This window comes from Pavona decussata, unplaced genomic scaffold, assembly GCF_977016875.1.
Source record: "Pavona decussata unplaced genomic scaffold, jaPavDecu1.1 SCAFFOLD_64, whole genome shotgun sequence".
Classification (NCBI taxonomy): domain Eukaryota; kingdom Metazoa; phylum Cnidaria; class Anthozoa; order Scleractinia; family Agariciidae; genus Pavona; species Pavona decussata.
This window is the reverse complement of record NW_028145484.1, coordinates 4,648,723-4,666,357: the sequence shown is the minus strand read 5'-3', so window position 1 is coordinate 4,666,357 and position 17,635 is coordinate 4,648,723. Positions and strand designations below refer to the sequence as shown.

Below are 17,635 nucleotides of genomic sequence, written 5' to 3'. Positions count from 1 at the left end.
AATCTCAAGATATTTTTCTGTTCAAGAGGTTTTGAAGTTCCATTTAATGACTTTGTGTTTGAATTTAATGAATTTTATTTGAATTTGAATTGCCCAGCGGAAGGCCAGTGTACAATGACGCACGTGCTGAGTACACAAAATGACAGCAAGGACGCTTGTGACGTGAGCGGTTGACATCTTTCTTGCACTTTCCTTTCATAGCTGTTGGAGTGCAAGGGTAAGAAAAATTAATTTCCATTGTAATTTTTGAGTAAATGATTCAGTTGTTCACAGCTCAAGGAAAAAATTATAATTGTTCAATATGGAAACAACTGTCAACTTCGTTCAGTTAAAATAACGAAGAATGAATGATTGGCTTTAAGAGCAAGGAAACGAACTAATTTATATAATTATTCGTTGCGGAAAACAATTCTTATCAGAGAAACCCAATACAATATTTAAAATATAGTAATTAAACTCAAACTCAGTGTGGCATTGTTTAGTTCTTTTTTAAAAGATGTAAATTGTCAACTTTGTGTCACGATTTGACAGAATTGCGGCTATCTCGTATGAAAAATGCTAAGGAGGAACCATAAATTTACCTAAGTCATCCTAGACAGGTGGTAATTTCAATTTTTTTCCTGTGATCTTTTTGGCTAAAGCCTCGCTGCTCTCTTTTCGACTTTAAGTAGACTTTCGGAAACATACAATATTTTTTATGGTTTAGTTAGCTTTTTCTTCCGTAACCGCGGGTGTCCGACCATAACAATGCCTGAGAGGAAATCTTCCTCCCATCTCGCTCGAGGCGTAAAGGGGACTCGCTTCCATTATTAATCAAGGCTTACCAACGTTAACGGCAATAATTTGTATGCACATTTGAATTTAAACTACACAAGGTTCAAAATGATATCCTCTTCAGACAACACAAGCTGGATGAAAAACAGCACCGACAAAAGCCACGCCGATTCGACTTTTTGGCGTGTTCTTTTAGCTCCATCAATCCTTCTTATGCTTGCCATATTATTTGGCAATTCTCTTGTTATTGCTTCTTACAAGACCAACAGGAGATTGAGAACTCGAACAAACGCGTTTCTCGTCAGTTTATCCATCTCCGATTTCCTGGTTGGAAGCATATCTCTGCCGATGTGGATCTACATGAAAGGCACAGAGAAAAACCTTTGGAACGTTTCTGCCGTATTTGCGGCTCTTTTTAAAAGTTTTGATGTTTTCTCAGCGCTAGCCTCTGTTTTTCATTTGACTGCAATAAGTGTGGAGCGATACATTGCAGTTTCGCGACCGTTTTATTACAAGAGCTTGCCATCTCTCTTTCACCGAGCGTTGATAGCATCTGCATGGTCCGCCGCTGGTTTCTTAGCTTCTCTGTCTTTCTTTACTGCATTGGAAAAAGCTTGGAGCAGCAGAATCTATTCCGTGGTGCTGTTAGTCTGTGGTTTCGCTGGTCCCACCGTTGTTATCACGTGTATGTACGTTGGCGTTTTTGCAGTAGCGCGATCTCTACTGAAACGCTTCCCATCTCACGCTACGAGTCAGCAGCATAGAGGCAGCTTGAGGCAGTACTATCAGGGAGAGAGGAAAGTGGCTATCACTGTCGGCCTCATAACTTGCTTGTTTATCGCTGCATGGGTACCATTTTTCGCGGTGTCAGTTACTGCTGCCTTCTGCCTCAATTGCCTTCCTTCATCACCAGATAATCTCTTTGCACTCATCGCCATCGTTAAGAGTGTGCACTACATGAACAGCGCCGTTAACCCACTTGTGTATGCACGCCGAGACCAGGAAATGAGAAGGACATTTTTAAGATTGTTGGGTGTGCGGTGGTGCGGCATTTGCCGACTTGACTTTGAAGAAGAAACACCTGCAACATTTCCGCTGCAAGATTTATAACTGAAGTGTGGCACCAAACTGAGTTCGTTTTTAGCTTTTAAGGACGGTGCTGGCTCCAGGAGTATTTCTGCGCAGTTATGATTTTGGGAAAAACAGTTCTTATCATGGAATAATGCAATCCAAACAAAACATTGCCGGTAGCTGTGCGGTGTGGCTTTTAGATCAGGTGTTCCGAGAATCTCAATGTCAATCTCAAACATTGAGATTAATTTGTTATATAGCGCAACAAATACATTAAATAGATCAAACGGGAAAACAAAAGACGAACAAAACTTTTAAAAATGCGCTGAATCTTGAGAAAACATCAGGCCATCCTCACTCACGCCCTTTTTACGTGCAAAATAGGGCAACATTCGTGGGTAATAGGTCACTGTTACTCTCTGCCGTCATAGTTTTCGCAATATTACACGCTCATGGGCTTTTGGCGGCAAACGGTTCTATAATTAGATGTCATGTGACTAATAAACTAGCCAATGAATGTGTGCGCTTTGGCGGGAAAGACTTAAGCTGTATAAAAAAAAAATGTAAGTTAGCTAGTCTTACGAAGGTTAAATGCTTTGCTCGGCTTTACTGAGACAGTAATCTATCAGTAAACGCAGTTATAGAACCAAACCACCGCCTACCTACCATTGTGTGAACGACCACAAAGTAGAAATGCATGAAATAATCTTTATCGATCCGGCTTGATTTTCGTATGAAGCGTGATCTTGGCACACCACCTCACCCAGCTGTTCGAATCCCGTTCAAGCCTGAATTCTTTTCAGGCTTTCTTTTCTCAACTGCTTTAAAAGTTGCGCACTGACTGCGAGGATCTTTCTCCCATTTAACCAGTTGTTATAATAAGGTAATAGGTTCGACTTCTGTTGGGAGAACTCGGATTTTCTTTTTCCGAGTATGGCATAATCTCGTAGCCAGATCTCATTTGGTTCGGGAACGTCGAAATCTGGGTACGAGATTAGCTCTGTCACAGACTGAAAAAATGCATCTATCATAGATTCAATATACAAATCCTTCATTTTACCGGTCCTCGACTATTGTGATCTAGTCCGGGGCTGTTGTGGCAGGGTTAGTGCAGATCATTTAGAGAGGCTTCAGAGGCGTGCCGCCCGTATAAATATGCGAACATCAAGTATGCGAACATCAAGTAGTGACGAAGCAATCAAATACCTTCACTATGACACTCTTGAATTACGGCGCGAGAAGCACGTGTTAAAATTGGTAAAGCGTTGCCTTCAGGGGCATGTTCCTCAACTTTTTAATAGATATTTCACTTTTACAGAGATATTGTAGCAAGGACGACAAGGCAAAGCCATCATCTATATGTCCCCAGTGTTAAGCTAAAATGCACCAAGAAGTCGGTTTATTATCATGGCTGTATTGTATATAATCGTAATTTGTGAATTAGCTTATTATCATTTTATTTGTTTTTTTAATTTATAATAATTTTAGTTATAGTTCATTGATTTTTAGCATATGATATTATTTGTATAAAGGGCCTCCGTTGATAACAGTAATTTCATTGTAAATTAGCTGAAGGCGCTACCCTATTCAAATAAAGATATCATGTCCTGTCATAACATTCTTTTTAGTTAATATTCCAGTTGAATCAATCCGACAATTTCGATCCATAGTTCTCTACAGGCACAGTCTCAAAATCAAAATGAATACAGTCATATCAGACTAAACAAACAAAACACAGTTGATGGAGTTCACCAATAACATGCACATTTTGAACAAAGGCTCTCTTTCGGTATTCATAATAATTCATAAAAAACAACGAAGGCTAATTATGAGCCAGTGCGTGAGTGCGCTCGGTGCCAACTGCGCGGGAAAGCATGCATGCAACCAGTGTCAAGCGCGGGAAAACATGCATGCAACCAGTGTTAAGCGCGGGAAAACAAGGAACAAGTGCCAAGCGCGGGAAAACATGGAACAAGTACCAAACGCAGGAAACAACGGGCATGCATATGGCACCAAGCGTGGGAAAACATGTAATAAAGGTCAATAAAAACAGACGGCGTCAAGCGCAGGAAAGTATGCCAAATTCGAGACTGAATGTAAAGAGTTTTGGTTTTGTTGAACCGAAACAGTTTTCAATCCAACCATGTACCAAAGGAATAATAAGAATAAGCTATGCCATTTCGTTCGCTGCCCCTGTGGGTTCGCCCGTGGCGTAGTGGTTATCATGTCTACCTTGAATGCAGGAGATCGAGGTAGCACGAACAACGTGACGCAGCTGTTCGCCATTTGGGATTGTGAAAGTCTCTTCAATCTCTGCTAATACGAGTTTGTGTTATATTATCAAATATTTACATTTCATTTATACTAAACATGTCACAGTTCAATTATAAAGTCCGCAGTGGAAATCCCCAAGAAGTTTCCTCTTCAAAGTCAAATCGACAAATGCCGCACCACCGCAAACCCAACAATCTTAAAAATGTCCTTCTCATTTCCTGATCTCGGCGTGCATACACAAGTGGGTTAACGGCGCTGTTCATGTAATGCACACTCTTAACGATGGCGATGAGTGCAAAGAGAGTATCTGGTGACGAAGGAGGGCAATTTAGGCAGAAGGCAGCAGTAACCGACACCGCGAAAAATGGTACCCATGCAACGATAAACAAGCAAGTTATGAGGGCAACAGTGATAGCCACTTTTCTCTCTCCCTGATAGTATTGCTTCAAGCTGCATCTACGCTGCTGACTCGTAGCGTGAGATGGGAAGCGTTTCAGTAGAGATCGCGCTACTGCAAAAACGCCAACGTACATACACGTGATAACAGCGGTGGGACCAGCGAAGCCACAGATTAACAACACCACGGAGTAGATTCTGCTGCTCCAAACTTTTTCTAAAGCAGTAAAGAAAGACAGAGAAGCTAGGAAACCAGCGGTGGACCACGCAGATGCTATCAACGCTCGGTGAAAGAGAGATGGCAAGCTCTTGTAATAAAACGGTCGCGAAACTGCAATGTATCGCTCCACGCTTATCGCAGTCAAGTGGAAAATGGATGCGAGTGCTGAGAAAACATCGAAGTTTTTAAAAAGAGCCACAAAAATTGCAGAAACGTTCCAAAGGTTTTTCTCTGTGCCGATCATGTAGATCCACATCGGCAGAGATATGCTTCCAACCAGGAAATCGGAGATGGATAAACTGACAAGAAACGCGTTTGTTCGAGTTCTCAATCTCCTGTTGGTCTTGTAAGAAGCAATAACAAGAGAATTGCCAAATAATATGGCAAGCATAAGAAGGATTGATGGAGCTAAAATAACACGTCGACGAGTCAGAAACTGCCATTCTTCAGTTACGTTGCTTTGCAGTTCGCTCGCGTTCCTTGCAGAGGAAGACATCTTGTTCCAGTAGATAGAACGCTCCCAAAAACTGAGCACCGCTGACAATGAAGCTCGATTTAACAATAATTTATAGTAACGTCATTCAAACAGTTATCTTTTCGTTAATGATATCATCAGCTAAATTCCGTCGCGAAAGCATCACGAAACCGAAGAAGGAAGAAACGATAACTACTCAAATTTTTAGCAAGATGTTAAATACTCCTTGATGCTGGGCTGAAAGTTTATAAGCTTCGAGTATCCGGATGAAATCAGCGAGGAAACCTTTAGCAAAATTATACCACTTCCCATCTGTTTCTTGTATCATACGTGGCTTGTTTATCTATCGTTCAAATTTCTTGTCATGAGATGACTTAAAATTAATGTTGCTAATTTGGTTTCCTGATAGCGATCTTAAATATCAAACTGTCAAACTTCGCAGTTTCAAAGCAAAAAGCAAAAAGGAAAAAAGATTGTAGGGGCTAGAGATTTGAACCTGGGACCTTGCATCGTTGGCACAAATCAAAGGTCACAGATTTGGTTCAAACGAATTTATTTCTGTACGAACCTCAATTCTTTGTTCCAGAATGCTTAGATTGCTTCACAGGTAACCCTGAAGGGTAGGATCAAGAGAACCGACAGTATTCAATTAATGATCTGATGTTTCACTCTAGCTGGGCATCTTTCTTTTTTCTCGTTCCGGCGGCCCCATCTTTCAGAAAGTCTTATATCAGTCACTAAGGTCTTTGTTTTCGATCGTTAAAAAAGTTATCAACAACAACAACAACAACAACAACAAAAAAATGTTTTGAAAACACTAGCTCTGCAAAATGAAGACTGCCGAGAAAGCGGATTTATTCTTTACGTGTACAGTAGACGGTGAAAATTTTTGAAACGTTTTTGAAAGCGTTGACGTAACGACATCTAGAAAATGGCGTTTTTCAATAACTTTCAACTGTTTACACGCGGACTCTACAAAAAAAATGAAAACGGATTCGTGTGGATGACCTGATGGAAACGATCGGCGTGGACCGCGCCTCGGTGACTTCGGTTCACCCAAAGTTCAATGATAAGACGTTGATCGGTTTTGTGGAGTTAATTTTTAGCGGTAACTTGTTATGAGACAAACTGTCTTTTAATTGCATTACTGGGCTTATCTTTGTTCAATTCCGTTTTTCTAAGGATTTTGGCCAAAATGCTTTTTTGTAGTACTGATATATAAAATTATCAAAGGCTATTCGGTAGGTTGCAGAAATAGAATCTCGAAAACAGTTCGCCGGATGGCATTTGTTTCTCTTCCGCAGAATGGTTAACAAAATTGAAAATCTTAACCTCAGTTAACAAGTAACGACCAAGAAGCATTTTATTGATGTTAAACGAATGTACTGGTTTACCTAATTTGGCTCTGGGAAAAGCGATTAAATAATTAAATGTAAATCTAGTTTTCATAACAAAGTTTCCCGATAATGTATCCCGGACTAAATTGCGCAATTTTTCATATCGTATTTGATAATAAAACTCTGCTTGTTATAAATTTAAATTTTTTGATTAGCAGCTTATATCGTGCGTATGATTACCTGCCAAGAAAATTGTTTTTGGAGATAATTGTTCCATTTTACAAGCGTTTTGCGAAATGTAAACTAACTGGTAAAAGAAGACACATATAACTGAGTTATTAACTTTTGTATGTTGTAGGGGTGGGGGGGGGGGGGGGGGCTTGGGGTAAAAGCTTTTCAGGCTTTCAATTTCGTGTTTGCGAGCTCTGTACGTCTATTTTCCAATCTCAGTGCAACATATCCACATTTCTGGATACCCAGTCTATCTTTTTCGGGTAAGGGGGTGGTGCCTGCACTCAATTCAATTCAATTCAATTCAACTCGTTTATTTTGCCATTCGTTTATTTTGCATTGGGGGCCGAGAAAATAAACGTTTGGTTGTAGTTGATAACAAAGGTAATTTGGCCACCGTAAACTGAGATTCCAGAATGCACATTTCGAGCGTTAGCTCTTCGCCCGAGTGAATTGGCTCTGAGGAAGGGATAACGCTCGAAAAGTCACCTTATCAACTCCTGATAAAACCAAACATTCGTATCTTTTACCGGGTCTGACTGGAAAAGCCCAGTGTTTATGACAAAAAGGTTATTTAGGCTTGAAAGTAAAACGAAATACTATGATATAATCTATGCACCATGTTTCTCAGTTCTGGCGCGGCGTTACGTTTCACGTTGTTTTAAATCGCTTTCATGGGAGAAAAATGGAAAATGAACGAAATGGGGAATTGCGGTGACAAGGACGATAATCAAACAAAAAAAAAAAAAAAAAAAGAAAAGAGGAAAGAAAAGAAAAGTTATTAGGCCTGTCCATGACTATCAATTTGGGCCGGGTAAGTTTTGTTTAAACTTTGCCTTTTTTAAATTTTTTTTTAATTTAATTTTTTTGAGCTAATGATGTAGTTTAATCAGTTCTTGAAAAGCTTCGCTGAAGAGCTTTTGACAGTTAAGTATGTAAATAAATGGATCTTAAGGTGCCAATATTCCTAGCTAAGGTTTTGTTTGTGCTATATCACACCTTTACATCAAACAAATCTCGAAAGAGAACGAAATGTAGTCGACTTGTCACTCACTACATTTTCGCTTTGACGATCAAAACTGCGATACACCATTAAATATTTGATTCAGTTAGTTTCCAGATGTCCCAGAAGGAATTTTATCAGAGCATATAACGTGAAAACTTACAAAACGATACGTAATTCAGAGCCGGAATGAATGTTTATCAGAGTCCGACGTTTCGGATGGGAGGTTGACGCGCTTCCTGCGTTTAGCTTTTTCTTTGAGGAATTTTATTAACGTTTATTTGCCTCGTAACGGGAAATTATAATTCACAAAAGAAACAAATTCAAACTTGTTCAGTTATTTAACAACTTAAATACACACCAGAGGCTTTTAAAATCATTTCCCTTGAAAGCTGAAAGATGGCTTTCATTTTCTTGACAGCTTAAACTTGTGCTTTGTCAACAGTTTAGCGATGAATGCATGGCCCGGTTGTTTGATAGTACAACGCCGTGCAGTTTCTAATTCTGACGTTTGATTTTAATGCTTTATGTGCAGACTGAACAATTCAAACATTTTCAATCATCTCCTTTCCTAAAATATAAATTCAAATTTACAAGATAGCAAAATAAGCTTGTATTAATAGTTGTCTTTTAATCAAGTGCTATTAGTGAACAATGGAGGGCCTTTTCAGATCATTTGCATTTATATAGATTTATTCGAACTTCTTGAGCAGCTGTGTATGCAACTGAACTTTGAATTGATTAAAAGGAAGACTATCTGTTTCCTTCCTTGTGAATAGGCTTCCTTTTCTAGTGACAAAGAAAACAAAGCGTTTAAGTCCAATTTTCATAGGTTATTTTGAAATCAGCTGAGGGCAGGGACACCTTCAACCACTTGACAAAGAAAAAGTGGAGATCGCTTTTCAATTTTCAACATCATAGTTGAAAAAGAGCCCTAAGTGTTAATCTAAAAAGGTGAGTGGTGGTTCCTATCTTTAAAGAGAAGCATCACTGCTATTGTTGTAGTGTGATAAAAGACAAGCGCTGGTTTGGCATCCGTTTAGATTCAAGCTGTTTAGTTTTGTGTCAGGACCGGTTTTCACTGCTGGTGAGTATGGAGTCTAAAATCGACAGTCGACAACCAAAGCTGTTTTCTCACCACGTTCTCGATCATCATTGACGATTTAAAAAAAAAAAACAACAACGTCAATGACATTTAGAACTTCGACAGCAACAATTCACTAGCTGGAGAAATTCTGGATTTGGTGGAACTTCGCTTCAAACTTCAACATCGCAAGTCGTTACTAATGACTGGAGACGCAAACGAAACGGACTTCTCCAAGGAAACCGCAGTTGACGTTTCTGTGAGCACCGCTATCCAGATAGCGCTATGCCTTGCCATTATGTTTGTAATAATCACGGGGAATGTATTCGTTGTTGTGGCATATTTTTCCAACTCAAGGATTCGAACTGGAACATACACCATCCTCGTTAGTTTGGCAATCTCCGATCTGTTAGTTGGATGCGTCTCTTTACCACTGTGGATGTACATCAGCCTAAGACGCGTCCAGAAAGGACCTCTCAACACTTTTTTCCTGTCTTTCGACATTTTCAGCGCGCTCGCTTCAATTTTCCACCTGACAACAGTCAGTCTGGAACGATGGCTCGCGATTTCGCGGCCGTTTGTATACGAGACACTTTCTACAGTGCATTATTCACTCGTACTCTGTGGAGCTTGGCTTACGGCTTTTGCGATTGCGGCAATTCGACCAGCGCTGGATAGAGCAGCAAGTAATAACCCTCACAGAATCTACACCCCGTTTCTCTTGCTTGTAGGCTACGTAGGACCGGGAATTCTCATTAGCCTGGTGAACTACTCTATTTTCAAAGTGGCTCGAACGCTCATTGCAAACCTTCCGACATGTACGATACAAGACTCGGTAGAAAATACTAAGATTCGTAAGAATATAAACAAACAAAGGCGTACCGCGCTTACTCTCGCACTGGTTACTGCAATGTTCTTGGTTTCTTGGTCATCATTCTTCACTATCTGTACAATCTCGGTTTTTTGTCCGCGTTGCGTTCCCCTCAAAACATTGACTCCGTTTCTCGCGTTTGCAAAATGGCTGCAGTATTGTAACAGCGCTATGAACCCAATGGTGTACGCCTTCCGTGATGCTGACATGAGAAAAACGTTTATCCGTCTTCTTGGCCCGTGTGGACGTGCTTTGGCGGCGCAGCGCGCACGACGGGTCGCTCCAGTTATAATAGCCCCACTGAGACAAGAAACTAGCATAGGACATCAAAATGAACTTGAATCAGTCCTACATGATCATGATGAAACGCAACTGTGAATCTACAACAGCATACAAAACAATGCTAGTACATACGTCGGGAAAAGTTATTTTAAAGCACAAGGTTACGTTGGAGAGCAGCGCAGCCAAATCTTAGTGCCAGTTAGACCACTGGCACCCTTTTGAAAAGTGACCGAGTTTTGCAGACATGGATTAGGAAAACAGTTGATACAATAAAATACAGATGACAAAACTGATCCTCTAGGCAGTAAAAGAAAATGAGGACGAAAAGAAAACATTGGACATAAAAATATAAATTGATCTCCAGCACAAAAATTGCCCGGTATCATCGGTTTTGGTAACAAACTTCTTCACGGTTTTTAGCTCATTTTACATTCATTAGAACTTATTTACTAATTCTGTTTCAGTGTTACCCCGTAGAAGTTTGTTTTTCAAACCGAAATATCAGCAGTTTCTTTACATATTTTTTATATTTCCATACCGATGCAGCTAGTTCGTTGTTTTTTCTTTCTTTCTTTTTTTCTTTCGATTCACTGTCGTAAGAATCAGTTTTGCCGTCCACGTCTGTATTTTACTATCTCAATTTAAAAGCAAAATGGGTTACCAATGCGCAGCAAACAGACACGACGTTTCCAGCGGCAAGTGTGTGCCGTGCCTCGATTTCATGGAAAGGGGGACCCTGGAAACGACGTTGGCCGAACTTTGTACTTCCTTAATTCCTGCGTCGATTGGTGTCAACTGTTAGTAGTCGACATCAGGAAAACATCTATGCCCCACGCAAAAATTATTTTGAACCTGATTTTATCAGTATAGCTATAGTTCAGATCAACGGTTGTATAAGTGTTGTAACTGATGAATTGCACCCTTTGGCATGAGAATATGTAAGCGTTTAAAGAGAAATTATTTCAGTCAAGGCGCTGTGAGATGATAACATAAGATACCCGTGCAAAAAGCTGATGATATTTTTACTTTAGAGCAATATAACCACTAATAAACCAGGAAAATGACAACAAACAAGAAGGAGAATAACGAAAACTCCACTTAATACATCAATTACGTAGTATTACGTCTAACATGTTTCTACAATGTTAATGGCAGTCAATGAGAACGCCATGCATTTGTATCGCCATTAGCTAAACGGTTACTGAAAATAAAGGCGAAACGTTTCACTGAGTTGCAAACTTCATTAAATCTACCAAACTACAAAGTATTTTACACTGGTAAAATCATACGAGCTGACGTGCATTGAGAAATTCTTGGAAACTGAATATTACTGATCCAGCTCTGTCCACAAACGAACCTACCGTTGATTGCTACAAAAATAATTATTCACTAAAATAAAAAAAGAAGGAAAATAATATTTAAAAAGACAACTGAAACACAAATGCCCTGTCTGTGATTTTGTATAGATTATAGGCAGGTAGAGATTAAGTAGATGCTATTTCTTAACGGATTTGTTCTGGAGTCGCTTTGTTTGCTCTTGAGTTCCTACTTCGTACTTGTTTCCGCCAGAGGAGCTCGTTGGCTTGCTGCTTGTAGTTTAGCGTGGCTGAGATATGATAGCCGGGGGACCAACAGTTAATCCGGGCTGAACTTCCACAGGAGCAGAGGATGCGGATGACTCGACAGACTCACGGCAGCAATCACTTACTTCCAGCTCATGAGCACTCAGACCGACTGCCGTGATTGTACCCAGTACGACCGCTGGTATACCAATTCCAAGACCAAGGGAACTAGAATTTACCGCAGAATAAAGAGTCAATATTCCCCCATATTGCATCCCAGACAGCGATGCTGCACAAACGACTTTTTTTGGCTGACTTTCAAAGCAACCGCTTGCGCAAAACCAACAGAAAGTTAGCTGTGCAAAAATCGTCATGTTCTTTTTGCATTCTTCATTCTGTCTCTCGGTTCTTCTTCTCTCTTTTTTTTTCCTTCGCTGATATTCTTGTTCCGTAATCTGGTGATACCGTCTCATATCGTCTAGATTCATATCGACTCAGCAACTTGCGAAGAAACTCGTTTAGCGAAGTCTTTTCACCGAGCAGTGATAGCTGCGCAATTCCTAGAATCTCCGATGTCATTGATTTTGTTTGTTGTCATGACAAGGTCAGCCTTATTCTTAGAATAACGACTAAAATGACATGAGGAGTATCAACCCAGCGAATGATATAAGCCTTTATTAGTGAACTAAATTAATAAGGGCTTATATCATTCGCTTGGTTGATACTCCTTGACCCCTTGTTACAGAGGAGTCATATTTGAACGTAATTCTGCACCGGATAAATTCATTGTGGAAATCGATCTTTTCTTTTAACTAAAAAATATGAATGTGACCGAGCAAAGCGTTATAGCTGAGTATCTTGTAACGCGTCTAGTTAAGACGAAAGCCGCATAAAGCAAGGAGTGTAAGCAAATCGCCTCGTTTGGAATCGCTCCAAGGTTACCACTCTCGACTTTCGCCTTGTTGATAAAATTTTGCAAGAGTGTACCATCCTCAACCTTCTTTGTTTAAAAAAGGGGGCTATATTGATCAAAATGCATAATCTCATCAATGTTTTATCACCCTTCTCTTGCATGATGCCAGTTGGGAAAACTTTTTTCAATATTGATTCGTTTCGTTTTCAGTTTGACCAAAAATCATTTATTTTAGTTCCATGACCTGCATGTTTCAACAAGTTAATTTAAGTTAATTATAAAAAACTCGATCATTGTATAGTGCAATTCCAGGGATTTGATTGGCTTAGCGGCCATGGTATATGAGCCATTATACCGTGCCCAAGAAATAGCGACCATTAAATTGTCTTCTGGTTGTTCTTGCAAAGCAAAATCAGTAAGATCAAGAGATGCTCTCTTGGAAAGATCTAGCAACATTTCTCGATAGTTTTTAATAAAACAATTATTCCACTCACGCTTGTTGGATATGAGATGATTATAGCCAACTCGGCGCTACGCGCCTCGTTGCCTATCTATCATTTCATATCCAACGCGCGCTCGTGGAATAATTGTTAAGCATCCCGTTTACAAAGCCGTTATCGCATGCCTCTTTTATGAAAGCGTTATCCAACAATCTATCACGTGCATACGCCTTACCATAGCATTTGGTTTATAAGTACGTACCGGCTTTGTGATCATCTGGGTTAGTGTAGTACTGAAATTATACTGAAACTGAATTAACTTTCCGAGTTGACACTGACGGACTTCGGCAACCTTCCCGACGGACATTAGACTAACCATTAAAGTCGCCAGGATCGAATCGTAACAATCACTTTTTGCAGGCTTCAAAATCAGGACTAAATACCCCTTACTCCGACGATGACTTCCGCTCAGGTTTTCAAAAAGTGTGACGCTTTATTACGTTGCATTGAGCGATTTACGCATGCGCACCGAGAAAAAGTTTTTTTGTATCCTATATGCACAGGAGACTGCTCGCGTCTAAATATACAAATTTTTGACAATGCAAAAAGATAATACATAACATGTTTTTTAAACATACAAAGGCCGTTATTCTAAACTGACTCATTGGATAACGCTGTTCCAGCGGTTTGATTGGTTTATTTTTTTTATTTTTTTATTTCTTTATTTATACAGGAAATCTGGTTTAGCATAGCTAGTTTAAACAGAGTCCTGGTTAAATAGGAAATAAATATAAACAAAATCAATACAAAATAGCACACTAATAAGATACACAGAGACGCACTATTATTAATGGGATTCCGTACAGAAGCGCTTGAAGTGGCGTTTCGCCAGGGATTTGAACATACTAAAGTCAGTTGCTGATCTAATATTACGCGGCAAAGAATTGTAAGCACGCGCACCATTAATCCTGAAGCTTCCCTGGTACTTGGTTGTTTTAATTTAGCTCGGGGCAGTCGTAACTGGTCACGATGCCTGGTGTAATAGGCGTGGATTTGGTGAGCATGCTTAAATTCCGTCAGCAGGTATGCAGGCGCCATTCCGTGGATACATTTATAGACGAGGGCACATTTAAGGTAGTCTCGACGTGCTTGCAGATTGGGCCACGTTATATTTAACAATTATTCTATGAGCGAGCGTTGGATACGAGACGATAAATAGCCAGCGAGGCGCGTAGCGCAGAGTTGGCAATAATCATCTCATATCCAACTAGCACGAGTGAAATAATTATTAAAAACAATCAAGACATATTGCTAGATCTTACTGATTTCGCTTTGCAACGAACATCCACAAGACAATTTAATGGTCGCTTTTTCTCGGGCATGGTGTAATGGCTCATATACCATGAAATCAAATCCCTGGAATTGTATTGTATAGTGATCCAGTTTTTAAAAAATACCATTAAACTATGCCCCACTTATATGGCAAGGGTACTCGTCAAGGGGAAAGAAAAATGTTAGGTTAGGAACAATTATTCCACTCACGCTTGACAGATAGTCAATTCAGAGCTGCGCGCCTCGTTGGCTATCAGTATCATCTCGTATTCAATGGCGCTCGTGCCATAACTGTTAATTATCCTGCTCAATCTTGCGGAATATAAAAGGTCTCGCGTGATTTTAGCCAACTCGGCCTACCTGAGCCTCGTTGACGGCCAAGACTCGCGCTTGTTGTGCACGAGATGATTATAGCCAACTCGGAAATGCTCATCTCGTTGGCTCAACTCGAAATTGCCCTTCTCGTTGCCTGTCTATCATAAATATCCAACCCGCGCTCGTGAAATAATAATTGTTAATTAACCTGCTCAATCTTGCGGATTACACATCGCGTGAGTTTAGCCAACTCGACCTACCACCTCGTCGGCCAAGTTTCTGCCGGCGATATTCGGTGCGATTTCACGGTATAATTGTTAATTGTTAAAACTTAAACAAACAAAAAAAAAAAAAAAGGAAGAAAGAAAGAAAGAAAGAAAGAAAGGAAGGTCTAAAGACAGATTCATGTGTGCGTATACTTAAGCTCACTCACGCACGTCATTTTCTTCAGAAACGGCGCGATGGCACCACTACACATGCGTCAAAACAATGGGGACATTTCGTGGTCAAAACACATGCTATGTATCTTTTTGTAGTCCTCGTATGAGACATTAAACACCACGTACGTTGTCAGACAAAAACTTGAATAAATTAATATCACTACAAACAAACACATCGTAACTAAAACACAGCGTAAGCCTCAGGCTTATTCCATTGTAATAATTCGTCTGAGTTAGACCGCGGCATGCCGTGCCGGCTTTGTTTGTGGTAATAAGTAATACAAAAGATTTTAAATCAGGTCGGAGAAAGACTTACAATGCCATATATATCTGTCAAAATTTACAATACACAAAGAAATTGACAAGAAAACGGGTGGTCTTCAATTAGGTGGACTTTTGCCGACGACTTTGTTAAAACACCAGTGATTTCGATGAACTTTGATCAACATCACAGATTCGTGGGACAAAGCTGTATCTCTCTGGATCCGTGGTGTTGGCAATAGCGTGAATCAGTTGTGTGGTCAAAGCCATGTGATGCCAGAAACGTGATTGAATACAGGAAATGATTCCAAAGAACATTGCTGACGTTAAAATCAAATTCCTGAGGTATTCGGCGTATTATGAGGTCCAGTGACTTCGTTCTCCCAATTTGAAATCATAGTCAACAATTGTTTTCAAGGTTTGTATGTCTTCAACACTTGCAAGTATGCTGCTCGGAAACACTTCTACAAAGACGTTTGAGAGACTTATTCCGACTCTTGCTCCAACGTCGTTGCATGAAAACGTCTTGAAGCGCGTCACAACATTTGAACTCGTCATAAGTCTCGTGTATTATGCTCTTGTGTTTATCGCAATTGTTTTTGGAAACGGGCTGGTTATTGCGGCTTACGTGAAGAACTGGCAGCTTCGTACCGCAGCAAATACATTCATTCTGGGTCTGGCAGCTGCGGATTCCATGGTAGGAGTCGTTTCGATTCCGTTGTGGCAGTACCTGTACAGCTGCCATTACTTTAACATCACACTTCATCCCATTGCATACGAGCTCTATATAACGTTTGATATATTCATAGGCTGTGCGTCGATCTTCCAGCTTATTGCCATAAGCTTAGAAAGATGCGTAGCTATAGTCTGGCCGATAAGACACCGCGGGACACCCAGGCGAGTCTTCCACTTGATGATAGTACTCGCGTGGGGAACATCAGCTTTCATAGGAGGACTCTATCCAGTTCAACTTAAGCATTGGGAGGAAAGTTACACAGCTTTTATCTTTTCCATCTGCTTCGTTGGGCCCTTTATCATCCTGTTTGGAGTGTATGTTCTCATTTACAACACAGCTACCAAGTCGAGGAAGCGCGTTTGTTCCGAGCTCGCGCGTGCGACCATGCGCCGCGAGATTCGCGTAACGGGAACTGTTGCACTCGTAACCGGGGTTTTTATGATCGCATGGTTTCCGTTTTTTGTGGTGACTGTCTTGGCGACATACGAATTAGAACGTTTACCTGAGCCACCAGGCTTACTCAGATTGGTAGCTTTTGTTAAAGCCTTGCACTACACCAATTCAGGTCTAAATCCAATTATCTACGGATACCGGAACTCTGAAATGGGCAAAACCATGCGCTCCATCGCGCTTAAATGCTTCCCGTTGTGTAAAATCTTCAGCCAGTTTAATAGTTCACGGACCAGAGAGAGTAATAGTGGTAACTCAACGCTACCCAGTAACATGTTGGCTGCAGCGCCAAACCATTCTGACAGAAGCAGTATAACACCCGGTGTATTAACAGTTGTCGCGTTGGCTAATGGATCGGGAGGTGTGGAGTCAGGGACCGCAAGTGTCTATTCCCCCACCCGGACATTGGTGGGGAATTCTTTCACATTGCCCGTCCCGGGGATCAGGCATTATTCTACCACAGGGCATCAGTGACGGCGTCGTGATTTTCACGTTACAGCACTGTCCGGCTTTCTTTCAATGATAGCTTTATTGGCAAAGACGAGAAAATTATAATTAACTGCGCCTATGGAGGACACAAAAATGAGATGGTAGATCCACAGAAAGAGCGGTCACTGCCGCAATACTGAGAAATAGGACTTAGCTTTCCCTGAATTAAATTTCATTGGAGTGAAGGTAAGGCCAAAAACGAAGAAATTAACTTCTTTTTGGTATATACCTTGGGACATTTGAACAGGTCTTTTAGAGGTTTTGCCGGTTTGTCCTGGATAGAGCCCAGGATCACCCCTGGAGGATGGCGCACCTGGTGAAAATGACTGATGCATAAATGCTGAAGGAACGTTTCAGTCCATCAAGAACAAAATCTAATCCAGGGTTACTAGGCTTACATGTTCTTGCGCTTTCAGCTTCGATTGGTCAAATGGTATGACCTCTGATCTTGGATTGTTGATTCATTGCATTAATAGAATTGTTTTGGTTGGTTTTACCACAGCGGGAAAAGAAGGTCTTTCCACCTGTGCAGCTGTTCTTGCAAGAAAATACTTTAAGTCATCTATTAGTTACTGAGCGAATTGACTCTCGTTGTAAGATTTTGTATCATTTGTACCAGTTTTGAAAAACATTCTATCGCGCGTGTAACGTATCTTTTTCCTAGTGACTGCTGTAATAA

The 17,635-nt window shown here is 40.5% G+C and overlaps 4 protein-coding genes across 4 annotated transcripts; 3 read left to right on the top strand and 1 right to left on the bottom strand.

Moving 5' to 3' along the window:
* Positions 1-872: 872 nt before the first annotated feature.
* LOC146478627 (beta-1 adrenergic receptor-like) lies at positions 873-3,539 on the top strand. Its single transcript, XM_085112206.1, has one exon. The coding sequence runs from the start codon at positions 883-885 to the stop codon at positions 1,882-1,884; it is 1,002 nt and encodes a 333-aa protein (XP_084968332.1). The 5' UTR covers positions 873-882; the 3' UTR covers positions 1,885-3,539.
* A 261-nt stretch (positions 3,540-3,800) lies between these two features.
* LOC146478626 (beta-1 adrenergic receptor-like) lies at positions 3,801-5,667 on the bottom strand. The gene has a single exon (XM_085111740.1). It carries the CDS (start codon positions 5,229-5,231, stop codon positions 4,230-4,232), a length of 1,002 nt encoding a protein of 333 aa, XP_084967866.1. The 5' UTR covers positions 5,232-5,667; the 3' UTR covers positions 3,801-4,229.
* Positions 5,668-9,037: 3,370 nt separating this feature from the next.
* Positions 9,038-10,114, top strand: LOC146478625 (D(1)-like dopamine receptor). Its single transcript, XM_085111681.1, has one exon. The coding sequence runs from the start codon at positions 9,068-9,070 to the stop codon at positions 10,112-10,114; it is 1,047 nt and encodes a 348-aa protein (XP_084967807.1). The 5' UTR covers positions 9,038-9,067.
* A 4,988-nt stretch (positions 10,115-15,102) lies between these two features.
* Positions 15,103-17,505, top strand: LOC146478624 (adenosine receptor A2b-like). Its single transcript, XM_085111739.1, has one exon. It carries the CDS (start codon positions 15,706-15,708, stop codon positions 16,939-16,941), a length of 1,236 nt encoding a protein of 411 aa, XP_084967865.1. The 5' UTR covers positions 15,103-15,705; the 3' UTR covers positions 16,942-17,505.
* Positions 17,506-17,635: the final 130 nt, after the last annotated feature.